Source organism: Diadema setosum, chromosome 1 (assembly GCF_964275005.1).
Source record: "Diadema setosum chromosome 1, eeDiaSeto1, whole genome shotgun sequence".
Lineage (NCBI taxonomy): Eukaryota > Metazoa > Echinodermata > Echinoidea > Diadematoida > Diadematidae > Diadema > Diadema setosum.
In genome coordinates, this window is record NC_092685.1 from 5,584,981 (window position 1) to 5,601,034 (window position 16,054).

General features: G+C 38.7%; 1 protein-coding gene across 1 annotated transcript; it reads left to right on the forward strand.

Annotated features, from left to right (window-relative positions):
• Positions 1 to 10,729: 10,729 nt before the first annotated feature.
• Positions 10,730 to 15,842, forward strand: LOC140246969 (COMM domain-containing protein 1-like). Its single transcript, XM_072326282.1, has 4 exons — positions 10,730 to 10,924; positions 12,162 to 12,320; positions 13,617 to 13,751; positions 15,121 to 15,842. The coding sequence occupies exons 1-4, from the start codon at positions 10,748 to 10,750 to the stop codon at positions 15,220 to 15,222; spliced, it is 573 nt and encodes a 190-aa protein (XP_072182383.1). The 5' UTR covers positions 10,730 to 10,747; the 3' UTR covers positions 15,223 to 15,842.
• The last annotated feature ends 212 nt before the right edge of the window (positions 15,843 to 16,054 follow it).

A 16,054-nucleotide genomic window follows, 5' to 3' on the forward strand; every position in this document is an offset into this window, starting at 1 on the left:
CAATTGCATTTATTTGGAATTTCGAATGATGAAATTGAATTGGAGCAAATGAGAACAACGACGCGACTGAATGAATGATGAAGGTTTTGTAGCGTATGACAATTTACATGGATGGATTTGATGTGAATTTTATTGTGAAACAATCATCGATCCCTTTGTCTGTATTGGACAACAATGGTTGTATATGTATGTATGACTGATAAGGAGACATGCTCACGTTTGTACTTGAGACGAGAGAGAAGAATATGTGGCACAAAGTTCAAGGTACAGAATCTCATATCATGACTATACAGATGAGAGGTTTCACGAAGGCAGAAGCTGCATAAATGCAACAGCCGTCTGTAACATGACACGGTGTGATGCGAGACTACAGAACAGAGACAGACTATGACAATCTGTGGCTTGTTGAAGTAAAGTATACCACTATGTGTTTAGCTTTCATGAATATAGTCATGACAACCAACCAAACAGGATGGTAGCAATTTCGTTCAATATCGAGCAGAGAAGGAGAAAGTTTTGACATTTTGCACGTTTTCACGAAATATGGCGACTTCGGTCTGTCGCTTAAGCCACATAAGCAAATTGTATACGAGGCAATAATACCATCGCCTCACAGCTCTCCCATTGGTTGCACATATGATAATATCAAAGTCATGTTTCAGTGTTTCAGTATTACAATATGTATTTACAGCTTGGACTTCCCCCATGTATTTCATCGTTGCTGGGTTCTAAGAACTCTACAATCATTTCAGAAAAATTACATAAAAAGCTCTCTAATGCTTAATTGCAAAACACAAAATTTAGTGAAGATTGTTATGTAGGCTATTGTGAGACGGTTAAGGAGTTCATTTGCCATCCTCACCTCATCCTATTGACAAAAATGAATGTGACCAAAATGAGAGTTTTATGCGGGCACGCAAAACTAGTAATATCCCATAATATCTTATTTTGTACCTAATGGAAATGAAATCATTTCCGTTCTCTTGGATTGATTGTATATATACTCTATCGGCTGAATTTTATATAAACATGAAATGGCATGTAACTCTCATAAAAATATAATGTACGTGGTAATTCTATCTGCCACACCGCTGGACGCTATATTGATTTTTGCACTGGTATAATTTTGGTTGGTCAAGATGTAACATATCCGTTCTCCGTATAATTTCATGCCTAAGAATTCGGGAACCTACAGTTTTACAAGCATCATTGCTTTTATGTAGGCCCCATCTTATTTCTGACGTTTTCTTGTGACATCTTCAGATGATACGACCATTATACATTTGTGTTAGGTATATGTTTTTGGTTGCGTTTTTTTTTTCTTCTCCAATCAAAAGATATGGTTGTATATATTTTGTATTCTTGTTTTATTGTCAATCATTTTGTAATCCCATCACTGAGAAAGTGGAAATATGAAAATAAACTTGAACTTGAACTTGAACTAAAAAAAAAACCAGACATGTGTAAAGAAGTGTATATTACGAAGATGGACATTTATCATCATTCATAATATAAGCCGACTCATCATACACGATCGCTTATTTGACGATACCACTTCCGAAGCTGCACAGACAAATGGCACAATAATTATTATTGCTGTTCTGGAGGCAAACGCAAAACTGTCTATTTCATGTTGGCCTCGCGAAGAGAAAACGCAGTGTCCTCCTCCCCCATGTTTATGCCATATCCCATGTAACTAATTAACGAATTATAGGAAAACAGTGAGCAACCGTCATAATTCAAATTTGTTTGTTTGCTTGTTTGTTTCTGTTCTGTTTTGTTTTGTTGTTGTTCCTTGTAAATATCTAATGGTGACTGACTTGTACAACAAATATCAGCGCCGGTCGTGAGGCATAAAAGATTTTCGCCAGTTACTGCAATTCAAATGAAAAACAGTTTTGTTAGCGATGTATCTTTCGTTGCCCATTTCCACAAAGAAAGAAAGCTCATTAAGATGATAGCTGGAAACCTGAATTTAAGGAAATCATAGTATGTTAAACAATCATGTAAGCTTGCTTTGCGCATTGTTTGTAAAAGTGTATACGTTCGTCTGTAATATGTGTATCCGCATTATGAAATATTGTCTTGTATAATTGTATATATGAGGCAGATTTGTTAAACATTAATGTTATAACGACAGAACCCCACCTCATATCACCGAATCTTACATAAACTGTTTATAGCAAAAGATCTACGACACATATCCGTGATTACTATAAGAGAGGGATCATTAAATTTGTTTACATTGATGGGATTACACATTACCAATGATAGAAAGCATGATGGTAAGTTTAGAAAGTGAGGTCTTTGCAGGGCAAAAAAAAAAAAGAATGTCAAGAAAATTCATGATAGATCTTATTTACATAACTATATCAATGCCCGTTTGTTCATAGTTGACATCTGTGAGAGCTTCAAACCACATTATATACGTGTTCATAGATTTATTTCAGAGAGGGAGAGAGAGAGAGAAAGAGAGATAAATAAGCTGCTGTCTTCAAAAAATAGTTATGTACTTGCAAACGTTCAACCTCTTGATGCATGCGTTCTCCATAAAAAGCACATTACAAAGAAGATGTTTAACTTTAGTTAGCTTTTGTTTTTTCTTTACGACTGTGATCACACCCCAGGACAACTGTTACCATAATTAATAACATCATTTAATGTACTATACAGATAACAATACCTGATTAATGAAGCATACATCGGTGACGATGAAAGGTATTGTAATTGGGCCTCAGCCCTATATTCCTATAGACAGCTTAATGTCACTCTCAATAGCGTGATGGGATGTTGGCGCCTCACGTATTACGGCGCCGCCATTTTGTTGGTTATAGCTAATTAGTGATGGACGAGATTTATATACTGGGGATTTACTCTTATGGAGTTAGAGATGTGTTACCGGCTGTTTGGATTCAAATGTATTTTTTTTTTTATCACCGTCCAAATTTCTGTTCATAATATTATAGTTCAGTTGAGTCTGTGTACGCGACGAATCAAATGATACAGGTTGCAAAGCACATAATTTGCGATAGCATTCCCGTCTTTTCACCCTAACAAAAAAGAAGAAAGAATGAATATAGAAAACACCGGCGCGCGAATGAGTTCATCTCACATGCTTTTTAATTGAGCGTTTAAGTAAAGGAACAGATGTTTTGATTCACCCCTTAAATCCGACAAGAAGCCATATCGCCGCATCGTTCGCTTGCCGCCGACTGAGAAATTACAGCGGACAGCTCGCGGCCCTCAATAGGGCGGCTCGGCATGTTAATGGCGGCACAGCTCACCTTTAAAGGACCACATGACCCGACAAAGTAATAAAAAAGACTGACTTATCGCTCTAGCCCATATCTACTTACCCTTTTTGAGCGCCTCGTGATCCCGAATTTAAAAGCATGAGCAGTTGCATTGCGGACAACATTTTGCCGTGTTTCTTTGGACTCTGCGTGAGTCGGCTGCACCATGAGCTCCACGTATAAGTAATGCGAACCACTTGAGCACGACTGTGTGATCGCGCAAAGGTAACATAGTATGCGCGAAAACTATACCCCGACGTGACATGGCCTATTTGAAGTATGGTTGATCACTGCTTCATTTCATTCCAAAGATTAAAGTCATTTTTGTCCCATGAATGTTTTCAAAATTGAATGATAATTGAAACATAATAATTGGTTCCATTCATAACCTTTCAATGCAGTCTACTCGCTAACATTTATAGCAATATTAATGTTTTCAAATAGCCAGGTCGCATCCCTTTCCATTAGAAACTTATCGAAAATGAATATCTAGCTATTCGGGATGACATTGAGCATCTCTGGATTATTAATTAACAATGAAATAGTAAAGGGCTGATTGACATCATTTTGTTTAGACAGTGTCAGATATGACGATGATTAAGCAAGATATGATTTTAAAAAGATTTATCGAGAATGGGGGAGCACGCGAGTCAACTGTTACAGTAAAGCGTGCTGGGGAGATAACGTTGCATATTTTGTGTGTCAGTATGTGTACGGAGGGACTATTGTTACAGCTTGTCTCTCTTTTCTTTATTAGATAAAGGATGATCGATTTGCCGAAAGCGTACCCACTACCCTATTGATTTGGCGTTATCCCTCTCCGGACCCCCCCCCCCCCCCCTCAATAATGAGCGAACCGGGTCGGTGAAGTTTATTGTGCCAATTTCATGATGCTGCATTGAACACATTATTAATCTGAAGGAAATTGTTCATTGCCGACCATTGTAAAAAAACCCAAAACCACAAAACAAAACAAAACAAAAAACAAACAAAATATCAAACAAACAAACCCCCCCCCCTGATGGAAGTTCGCAAAGAATTTAGTTTTGCACCCGTTGAAAAAAAAAAAGAAAGCAAACAATATAATAAACAATGTCATTATATTATTATGATTAATAGATGGAACAGGGAGTGTCTTGATTATGGAAATGATATTCACTCCGTAACTAATATTATCATGAAATCATCAATATGAATCAATAACAATCAACCTCCTATCACATTGTAAATCCTGTAAAATAATTTAAAGATTTACTTTTAATGTGTATTATGTGTGTGTGTTTCTTTGTCCGTTTGTGTGTGTGTGTTCGTCTGTGTCAGGGCTGAGAAATTATTTTTTTTTCCTCCATGGCAAATATTATAATTATAGCACACTTTCTCACTGATGACATAATCTGCACCCCAAAGAAGACAATCATGTCACTTGCGAATTAGAGAAAGCGAATGCCTTGATCGCGTACGTCAATTAGACACGCACGAATGAGACTGAAGGGTCAGTATTTACAGGTGAGTGAAGCATTCATGGGGCTTCGTCATGCAAAAGTGGGATCTCCTCTGGTTTGATGGATCACACGTACACCACAGTAATGCGTGTGCTGTTCAGCACTATGGGAATGCGCTCTCCCTGACAACTTCAAGATATATTTTACGACCTGAGCGCCTTCGAGAAGGAATGGGGCATTTATCTTGACATCAAGCGCAGCTATCATCTATAGCTGGCATAATGGAAGCTCGAGATAGCGCATGACCTTTTGATTGGAGTTGAAGCGCATGTCGATTCGTGTCTTCAACCTATTTCATTGTAGAACGATTAAGCGAATGGATTTATGCAGTCATGTGGACAATTCGTATGGAGAGAGCCCAGCATGACGGATTTAAATTGCAACGCAGCGGTTTCGCTTTCAAGGGTATCTGTAAATTAATGTTTACACATAGTCACCCAAATTTGCATGTAGTGACCATTTGCACAAAGACAGAGTGCATATATGCAGTATTTGTATATAACTCCACTTCCGCCATGCGATGGGTGCTCCTATGCTGTAAAAGATGTTGATAATATTCGGTAGCTCCCTCTCGTTTCCAGTTTTGAAACCTATGATGGAATACACTTATCATATGTGTAATAACAGAAGCGTGCATACACTGTCTTATCATGACCGTGTTCGAGAAACTGAAGATTAAAAAAAAAAAGAAATGTAAAGGGGAACGTCAGTTAGTATAAGTCTTTGTCTGTCTGTCTGTCTGTAGGTTGCTATGATGTATGTGTTGTGTTAGTATGCAGAATATAGTGAATAGTGTATTTATATAAAGATTTGTGATTGATCGTATCGGTACGTGGCATTCATTGATTTCGTCATAGTACTTCACGGCCATGAACCACTGGCATACTTTTTTATTCTTGCACGGGGAATTTAAATCTATGTTACAATGTAACAAATAGTACGTACTCCTTCATGCACTTTTCTATCTACACTATACATTGTAAATGCATATATAGCCCTCGTGCAATAGGGCTAATTCTGCATTTATCGTGCAAAATGTCTAGTACATGTATATTGCATTCAAGATCATTTAATGTATAATATATGATATATGATAATAATATATAACATACCTATAATATATATATATTAATTTAACATCTCATGTCTATGCCTGTCTAGTACAATGTATTGGTTATCACCATTGGAGACCCCTTGCGATGTAATGCTAATCATTCAAGTGATTGTTTTGTACATTCATTTATGGTATTCTCATATTAACTAAAATTCTAAAAACATAATGATATTATTATTTTTTTCTGCTCATTTTTTTTTTCTAGCAGACTTGGGTCTTTCGTGTATTCAAGTAGGCCTACTCATTTGAATGATTGGATGTTGATATTAAAAAAAAAAACCGAAGCAAAGATGATTCTTACTTTACTTTACAATATTAGTCAACTCAGTTGCCCTTTTAGGATTACGGTCATTAAACTGGCCCTGACTGCGGTAGTTCAACATCTGAAGCAGATAAAGTTTTAGAAACCAAGGCGTCCAGGGTTCATCTTCATCTTCTTTTTGGCGTTCTCCAACTTCTTCACCCTCCTCTTCGCTCTTCATCTCACTCCCTCCCTCTCCCTCTCTGTCTCACCTTCTCTCTCTTCTTGCTGTTCTCTCCCCTTCTCTTCCTTTTTTATCTCTCCTTTTCCTGGGCTGAGTCTTGCCATGTTTGGGCACGAGGACCCAGTCGATCTATCTGAGTGGTATGCTGGGAATGCCACGGGGCCGGCAGTGGGCTTCTCTGCTCTCTGGTTGGGGGGAGCCCGGAGTAGCCACCGAGGCCAGGGTTATACGTCATCATCGCGGCTGTCGAGGTTGTACCGATGAACAGACATTGCTAATGCGCCCTCCGTGTCACCCTGTGAAGATTATAATTGTCAGTCGTCCATGCCCTATGTTTCATATACATTGCATTATAATCCTCATTTTCCACACGGCGGCACGTCTGCCTGCCGATACAAGGAACACGCACACACACACACACACACACGCACACATACACAAACACCCTCACTCACATAAATACACACACACACGCACACAACACACACACACACGCATCCACATACCCACACTTATATTACTCAACTCAGGGTAGGATCTTTCCGTATACAATCGGATCGGCCCTGTTCAATCATTGCTAAGAACATAGTTTACACGAGTTGAATGATCAAACTTATGATAAATTTTAAAGTCCTCTTCATAGTCACATCTTTTTAATTACTGTCATAAAGCTACATTATCTGTGATGAGTGTGTGTGTATGTGGGGGGGGGGGGCGCCCCCTGTACGAGTCTCCTCATAGGTCCCCACAACATCTCCTGGAGACTGACCAAGTCTCCGGAGAGTCGCAGGAAATTCAAATATATTCGACCTTTTTTCTTTTTTTTTTCCCCCTAGACTTCCTCCGGTCTCCACCATGCAGCAGGTATCGGAGACGACTCCGTGAAGCTGCGGATATGTCCCGTGGGCTATACTCATTCTGTCCGCGACTCGGGAGACATATTCAAGAAGTCTCCATGCAAGAGGTGCTGGAGACCAAGGAAAGGAGACTGAGGGCGATGTCTCCTTGACACTCTTTAAAGACCACGTGACTGAGCACCTGCATGGCACCATCGAGTCGCCTTCACTCTATATGTGGTCCAAGTCAGGTACACCCAGTAAAGGCCATCATTTTTCGTAAAATATCAGGGTCATGCGCTGTTCATCAGTTTGTAGTGTTAAAGCTAGAATGTTCGGATCCTATGTTCTTTTGAAATCACACTTATACCCTCTAGACACTGTTACTTCCCCCTCCCCCAGTCCCCTCTGTTGCATTCACCTCCTCTATTTTCCTTTTTTTTTTTCTCCCAGCGTTGTCAATTGTAATGCTTTTGCCTGGGCGTATACCTATATCATCTGACATAAATGAACCCACAGCTTTTTTTTTCTGTAATCGTCATAAAATGCTGGAATGATTTATCATGGGACAAAGGTAGCTGGATATGAGACAGAACGTTTCAAGCAATTATTGCAATCTCTTAGTACCTCCCATAAGACACTTAAACTGTAAAAAGCTTTAACTGTTAAATGGATAGCCATTCATCTGATGTATGCCAAATAATGTGGTGGGATATCTACCTTTACTGCCAAGAAGATGGCGACTTTGCCGCCAGGAGTGGTTATAACATTCAAAGGCACCAAAGTTCAATTTAGAAATTCCAAAGGTAGTAAAAGAGAATATGAGTTCGCTAGAAGGATATAAACCGTTTTCAGATGAAGATGTTTTCGGAACAACTATTCAGCACAAAGTTTCGTCACCGAACGCATAGTATAAAGGCCAGGTCTGATTTAATTTTCATGAGCTAAGTATATTAAGGACAAAGACATTTCAAGAAAACATCGGAAAAATTATTGAAGATACAAAAATTGATATAGATACATTATCTGCCTGCCTTCTTCAGACTAGTTCAATAGTTTGACGTCTAGGTCCAATAGTAATAATGTGATATAAAACGATAACTACTGCAGCAGACAATAAATGTAATAGTGATAATATCAATAATAAAATCATTGACGATTATGATAATCGTATTATTTTTTTTTTTTAGATCATGACTTATCTTACATTGTTCAGTGACATTACGGTAAACCCTTAACAGGAATTGGTTATTTGCAAAGCAACAAGTGTAGGAGAGAGTTTCGTCGAACGTTTGGGATCCATTTTGCGTAACGTCCCAGCCTCCACTTTATGTGGTGCGAAATTTTTGTGAGGTGTTTATGACCATAAATATATAAGCTTAATTGTAATCCGACCTATGTCATTCTTGAATCTTAGGCTCCTTAGCATACGGAGTTATTTTTTTCCCGACAAGCTGTTATAAGCTAATGAAATCCTTGCATCTGATGGGCTATGAGCAAATAATTTATCAGAAATCATCCGACAAACTCTTCATGAAATCCCCCTCCCTTTCTCTATGAAAATATTTCCTTAGAGATCAGTGCTGTAAACAGCAGTGCATGGCCCTAAATGTCAATGAGCGTTGATGGCAGCAAACACTAATTGCGGTGATACCACATAGAGTTTTGATGTACATTGTACCAGTATTAAGTCAATACAAACACATTACTGGATAACCATAAATTTCGTTTGACTTTTTGTTTCATAATGTTCTCTTGCTGGCAAATTGATAGTATGAAGCGGGAAAGGCAGATATTCTGTAATATGGAGAAGAACTGAACTGGCACATTACATGATACACTGTACATTATCACATGATTCATCAGATATATTTAGCTATAGAGTTATAAAGTACCATCGATTACTACTGTTTTTGTCATCCTCATCATCACCATCATCATCGTCGTCGTCATCATCATCATCGTCGTCATTATCATCATCATCGTCGTCGTCGTCGTCGTCATCATCATCATCATCACCTCAGTTTCAGTTTCTGTTTACTTCAATTAACATTTACATAACGTGAGTGATTGTCACATTCATCATGTACATGTAGGAACATTTTGTAAAATATGGATTTACAAAATTGCAACCCTTTTATCCATTCTTGTTTGCTGTGGGGGACCTAAATAAAACACAGCTTGTTGAACAAGATCTAAAAGTATGCGGTGCATTATGTAGATAAGTGAAAGTAATGTAGATTATTAAAAGAAGGTAAAGCTGGGATGTGAAATAAAGTGGGAGGTAGAGGGAGGGGGAAAGGAAAAAAAAAAACCCAAAGTGAAGGAGATGACAGAGAGTAGTAAGTTGACACGGTGCAGCCAATGAGTTAACTCTCTATGTGCTACGTTTATTTCCTGTCCATAGGTAGGTCCCTATAGGCCTATGTGTGAAATTTGTCCACATTTGACTCACTTGATAGCACAGTTCTAAAGGGTTAATCATGACTGCAATTGATAATTGCATAAACATTGAGAATGACCTGGAAATGCTAGTTTACAAGGCATGCACAAGTTAACATTTTCATTAGTAGTTTATCACGTCATACATTGCAAAAGTGATTTCAAGTAGTTTCCACTGAACGGGGAGCTGTAGGCCTATTGAGAAGATGAATAAAATATTCAAAAAGTTTGCAGAGCAAGTTCGGCATTATTGAATAAGTTGCATGTCAATTGGCTGCACAGAATTAGTAACGGCATTTGTGAGTACAGAATATGAGTAATTTGAGATGTGCATTGGCAATTATTGAATCAAAATATGATTCATTAACCAACACGTAAGATACAAGGAAGTGTTTTTCTTTTTTTTTTTTTTTACTTTCTGCTGAAGAGATAAATTGCAAAACGAGTTATCTATCCATAAGTTGTTAATTTGGTATATATTTGCGATTAAACCTGATAAATAGCAAAGGAAATGATACCCCCCCCCCCAAAAAAAAGGAGTATTTCAATCATAACTTTTAGAATATTTTTGTTATATGCAAGAAGTGAAGTGTCGTCGGAAAGTTTTATTTTGCTCCGTCTGATGATGGGTATTCTCTAAAATGATGAGGCTTAGCCTGTTTTGCGATTAAACTATTCAAATAAACTGGGGGCATATCTAACATCGAGTGCATGGTGCTTATCATCATAAAGTTTAGGACCAGTGTTTTGTGCAAGAGTGTAGGTATCAATACGGAGCATGTGGAACAAGTTTTGCTGATGAATCGAATGAAGTGATGAATAATCGATGAATGCCCCCCCCCCCTTTCAGTCCATCGAGGGTAATGTAGGGATCATCTTCAGCAAAACAGCTCATACTTGTATTGAATTTAAACATCTGCGTCAAAAATTGTGTTAATTGACTGTATATACAAAGTTTGAGAAATCCCTGTGTAGTTATATTACAGTACTAGTAGATCACCTGACACATTATACACGGCATGGGGAGGAGCAATCACTCAATTTACGTACAGAAACGTAAAAGACTAGCGCAAAGATGGCTGAGGATGAGAAAACAATCTCAAAGGTGTCCAGTTTGTTGAATGGAATTGCTAAACGAGATTATCTCGGAGTTGAAGGAATCACCGATGAGCTGATGAAAGAAGAATTATTTTCGGATCTCTCTGAGGATGAGTTTGCGAATTTGTTGACGAAATGCAAGAGCCTGTTGAAGGTGGGTCCTTTATGCTAGTTCTTCAGTCCCATATATTTAACTTTGTGTAACCTGTAAAGCGCAGTCCTTCACTTCTGCGTCGCGCGTATTCATTAAAAAACGACATGCATGTTGTGATCGTATGCTGGTTAAATGAATCAGCGCAATGATAAAAATCATTGGTTGCAATCAATATCAATCATGATGAGGGTCTGGTCCACCTAAATTGTATGTCGGTGCTGCGTAGGCTGTCAACCAACAAACGTATTGCTATTGTGCCAGAAGACTTATCAGTGGAAATAATTTACCTTATCATTTATCGGCCTCGGAGAATGATGTGATGATGAAACACTGCAGGCACAGCAATTGCGGTTTTGGAGCTTTCTCTTTCAGCATAAATTGCATGCCTGTTGTGTTGTTTATTTCATATGGCGTAATGGGGATTTCACATTAAAGGGGCATAGAATCTAGTCCCGGTAGTGTAGATGGCGCTGTTGATGATACTGCCGATCATCGTTAGCACTGATACAAAGATTACCGAAGTTGAGCTGTCATCAAGAGTAAAGTGCGTAGGTGTTGCTAAGTAACGTTGCCTTTGTTGTCTTCTTTGCGCATCGCGCAGTCTGTAGTAATGCCAGGGTGTGTGCATATGTGCTTGTTATTGTGACATCACAAAAGAAGTTTGCTAAAGCTGTCATCCCCCTCAGCTGATTCATGAGCCGAACTGTGATCGGACCACTGACTACACTGAATCGGACTTCTTCGGACTCGGGAAAGTGGGCCAAAGCGTAAGCGCCAAAGAGAAGTCGATAGCGTATGTCTCTATAGGAAACTTGCGCCGTGCGCCCGCGTACGCATTTGACTAAAACACCGGGACCATGCACCTTTAACATAGGGAAGTCAAACTGTTCTAAATCTAACTGTTTAAAGATGGGAGTGATCGTAGTGTCATAGTGACAGGGATTCTGGAGTGACACCAGCACGTACAGTCCATGGCCCATGCTATGAAAAATATCTATAATTTTATCTGTTTTTGAGAATGTTTTCTTTTCTCATGAGATGGTGTAGAATAAAAGCTGAGCACTCCTAACTATAGGGCCTTCACAGCCCTGCCATTGTACACAACACATTGTCACAGTGTCTGGTAGGGCTAAGCTGCTCCCTGTTTAGTGAAGAAAGGACATTATGAGGTAAACAGGCTCTTTGCTGGAAAACCGAAGATTATATCCGTATTTTGTAATATTCTCTATCTTTTCAGAATGTTGCATCAATTGACATGGATTTCAATCAACTTGAGGCTTTTCTGACATCACAGATGAAGAAGAAAGAAGGTGGAATATCCGAAGCACAAGCCACAGCCTTCACCAAATTTTGGAAGAGTAATCGCTCAAAGATTCATGACAAGGTGGTTTATCAGGTAATCAAATAGCTTCTCTTTTGGGACATGTAACATGCATGTGCTTCACTTCTTCACAAAGAGAAGGATGTGAACAGGGAGGTGTTAAAGAGATGGAGTGGCAACTCTTCGTAATTCATGCAAACACATGTTTGGGTTCAAGGCGTTACAATGGGACGTCTAGCATTCCATTGCGCTTTGAAGTCATGCTCGGCACCGCTCTAGTTGCAAGACGAAGTTCGGAGACGAAGAACGCATTTCACCTTTCGTTGAATTATAAGCTTTATTTCACCGCAAAATTTTAAATGAAATACTCGAATTGATTTAGAATAGATTATTAACATGTATTTCTAGTTTCTTCGTAATTCGCAAATCGAAAGGAAATCAAAATTAGGCCCTCTTAAAAACCTTTTTTTTTTTCTATAATGCGCACATTTCCGCATGTTAATTTTCTATCTGTTAATAAGGGGATATTTTGATCTTTCAAATAAAGTACTCCGTTAAAGCGTGTTCCAGCATGTTTTTAAACTATTTGCTGTTAAAATTGTGAGTTTTACACTGCATTTTGATTCGCTGCTCCAATTCAAGGTACACAAATTCATGGTTGCCATCACATTGAAAGAGAGAGCGAATTGCAGTAGGAGCAAATATTTCTAGATGTGAGAGCGCTAGTCCCGATTATTGATGCTCTCTTTTGTCAAAGCACATGGGTAACACCTGTAGTTGAACGCATAACTTCTCGGCGGTGCCGCGCATGACTTCAAAGGAGAGCTTTAGTTGCCTCTCCTCTTCTAGCACCTCCCTGATGTGAACTTGGTGTAGTAGTCCATATGCATCGCATGCACTTGAAAACAGATGAATGATATATCATGGTTGACCCCTTGTGGTTTGCCTTCTTAAAGGTGACTAACAATAGTCAGCAAATATGGTATCAGCCTGGCATATTTTGCCATAAAAATGAACAATGAATTAGGGAAAGGGGCAAAATGCTTTGATTTTTCTTGCTTTCCTTTCTTTTGCTTGATACCAGGTGAAAGTATAGTATTGATTTCATCACAGTGCCATAGCTAGTCTTTCTTGTTTTTCTTTTAGTGCATTTTGATACTCCCTCAATGAGTATTACCCTTAATCCCTCTCAACATCATTAAGATAACAAAAAAAAAATCATTATTATCTTCACTGTATACATATGTGTAAGAGTGAAACTGACAAGTATGCCATAAACAAATCAAGGATTACAAAACAAGTTCAGCTCTAGGCTGAACGATTCCTATCAGCATTAATCAGCAATGCTTTTTCCTGACTCTTTCTTTCCAGTCAGTTTTTGGGAACAGCTTGAAAGATGTGAGCTGGAGAATCGACATCAAAAGTCAGGCCAAGCACATTGACCAAATTAACACACCCACTGCAATTGTGGAGCTGCAGCTAAACAACAGAAGTCGTCCAGATCAGGTACAGTAAATGTCCAACTTGTTTAGAATCTTTTGAATTATTATTAGAATTTATGAGAATTACAAGAATTTGTTTTTCAAAATGCTGTGGTAAATATGAAGGTTTTTCTGGCAGTGTATATAATTTGATTAAATTTCTTTGATACAATTTCCTCTTTAATTGTAGCTAGGGATGTCGTGGAAAAGCTGAAAAGAAATCTTGAGTACATTGCTCACCGGATAATGTCAATAAATTATACAAGTGAATCCATATAAACAATCTCTGGGATTTCTTTTCCTTACCCGAACAGTGTTTTTTTCTAATCAATCCCAGATAAATGCTGCCAATAGCACATTCTAAACATTTGCCACTGGGCAGAAGAACATGTCCTGTGTCCTTTTATACAATGTATTGCAGTTTTTGTTGAGCCCACCCACCGGAGGTGCGGGGAGACTAAGGGATCGGATCGCCTGTGGCGTCTGTCAGTCCGTTGTCTGTCCATAATGCTACAAAAACTTGAATAACTCTCTACTGATGACCTCAATTTCAACCAAACTTGGAGTGAAGAGTGGTTATACAAAGTTACACATTTTGCCAAACATGAAGGTCACCTCAAAGTCAAAGGTCACAGGCAGGGGTCAATGAACTTTAGGGCCCAATGTTAGTTTTTACGATGCGTTTCGATTATGGCTTGTAACTTTTGATGTATATAATGTCCGTTTGTTACCAAACTTGGATGTTAGATGTCCCTTGGAGAGTTGCAGGTCACCATAAGGTCAAAGGTCACAGACTGGGGTCAACGAACTTTTAGGGCCCAATTTTAAGTTTTTGTGGCGCGTTTCAATTATGGCTCATAACTTTTGATCCATATGTCCGTTTGTGACCAAACTTGGCTGGTAAATGTCCCTTGGGGAGTTGAAGGTCACCACAAGGTCAAAGGTCATAGGCGGGGTCAATGAACTTCCGGAATTTAGAAAAGCATTAATTTCTTCTACGCGAATGGGCGAGACACATTTTGGCACTTGCCTTGTGTTTCTGCTTGTTGTAGCATGTGTGTTCTTGTTGCCGTGGATATCAGTGGGTTTAATTACTGTGCTTGATTTAGTACAATGCCCTTATACTGGATTTCATGTTGGGTAAATTCCACAGACTAACTTGTCCCCTAACTTTTTCCCACCTACGTGGGTACCACTGTATGTGTGCTGTAAGTCTGCATCTGTATCACATTGTGATCATCTTTGAATTTCTTTGATTTTCAGTGTGTTTCTTCAAGAAAAGAGCACACTTCATCCACTTATGATTCAAATTGCTCATTTATACTGCTCTGTTTCAAAAGTTTGCATGTGTAATGATATTCAAAATGTTTTTTCTTTTTATATGTTTGCTGCAGGATGCGGAGCACCTGCGATTTGAGATGGATGAAACACAACTCAGTCAAGTCATAGGCAATTTAGAAGAAATTGAAAAGCAGATTGTGGCCCATTGCCAGTGACAGCAGAATCTGTATTTGACTGCAAAGACAATGTGTAAAATGAAAGTGCATCATAGCCTGATTCACTTGCCTGTACTTGTCAAAAGTGGGAAATGAATCGGACGTCCTTGGAGCATCATGACATCTTCTTCAGAGCATCTTTCTTCATTTTATCCGAAATTGGAGTTCATAATCTTATGACATAGAGGTACATCCAGAGTTGCATAATCCACACTTGCAATATGATATAAATTATACAGGTACCACTTGTAAATGTAATGGTGAGCCCCATTATGATGAGCACCAATCTACTGAGTATGGATTTTTGAAATGTGCAGATCTATGGTACAACTAACTCCATATAGTGAGGTAATCTGGAAACACACATGCAGTAATGAGATTTTGTTAGTACATAAGGGTTTCACTGAAAAGAAAACAACAAACCGTTGCTATTTTCTCATATTAGCTTTGTCTTTTACAATATTGAGCTTGCTTAGAGCCGAGTAGAGGATTCACAACCAGGCCAATTCTTGCACACATTATATGTACATGCGCAATGTCATGAAACGTTGAGAAATTCCTTTCCAGCCAGAGGTCTGTGTTAGCCTTGAGCTATGAACCTCATGCATTTTTTTTTTTTTTTTTTTTGGGGGGGGGGGGGGGAGGGGTAGTTTGGGGATAGGTTATTTAGATCAGTTTGAGTCACATATTGTCAACATACTTGACTTCTGTCAATTTAAGTTGGAATGACAGTGATGAATCACATCGGGGGCTGATCCAGGAATTCCGTAAAGGGAAGGCGTCTTTACAAAATTAAGGGGGAGGGGGTGCATGCATCCCCTTCTTTTCTTTT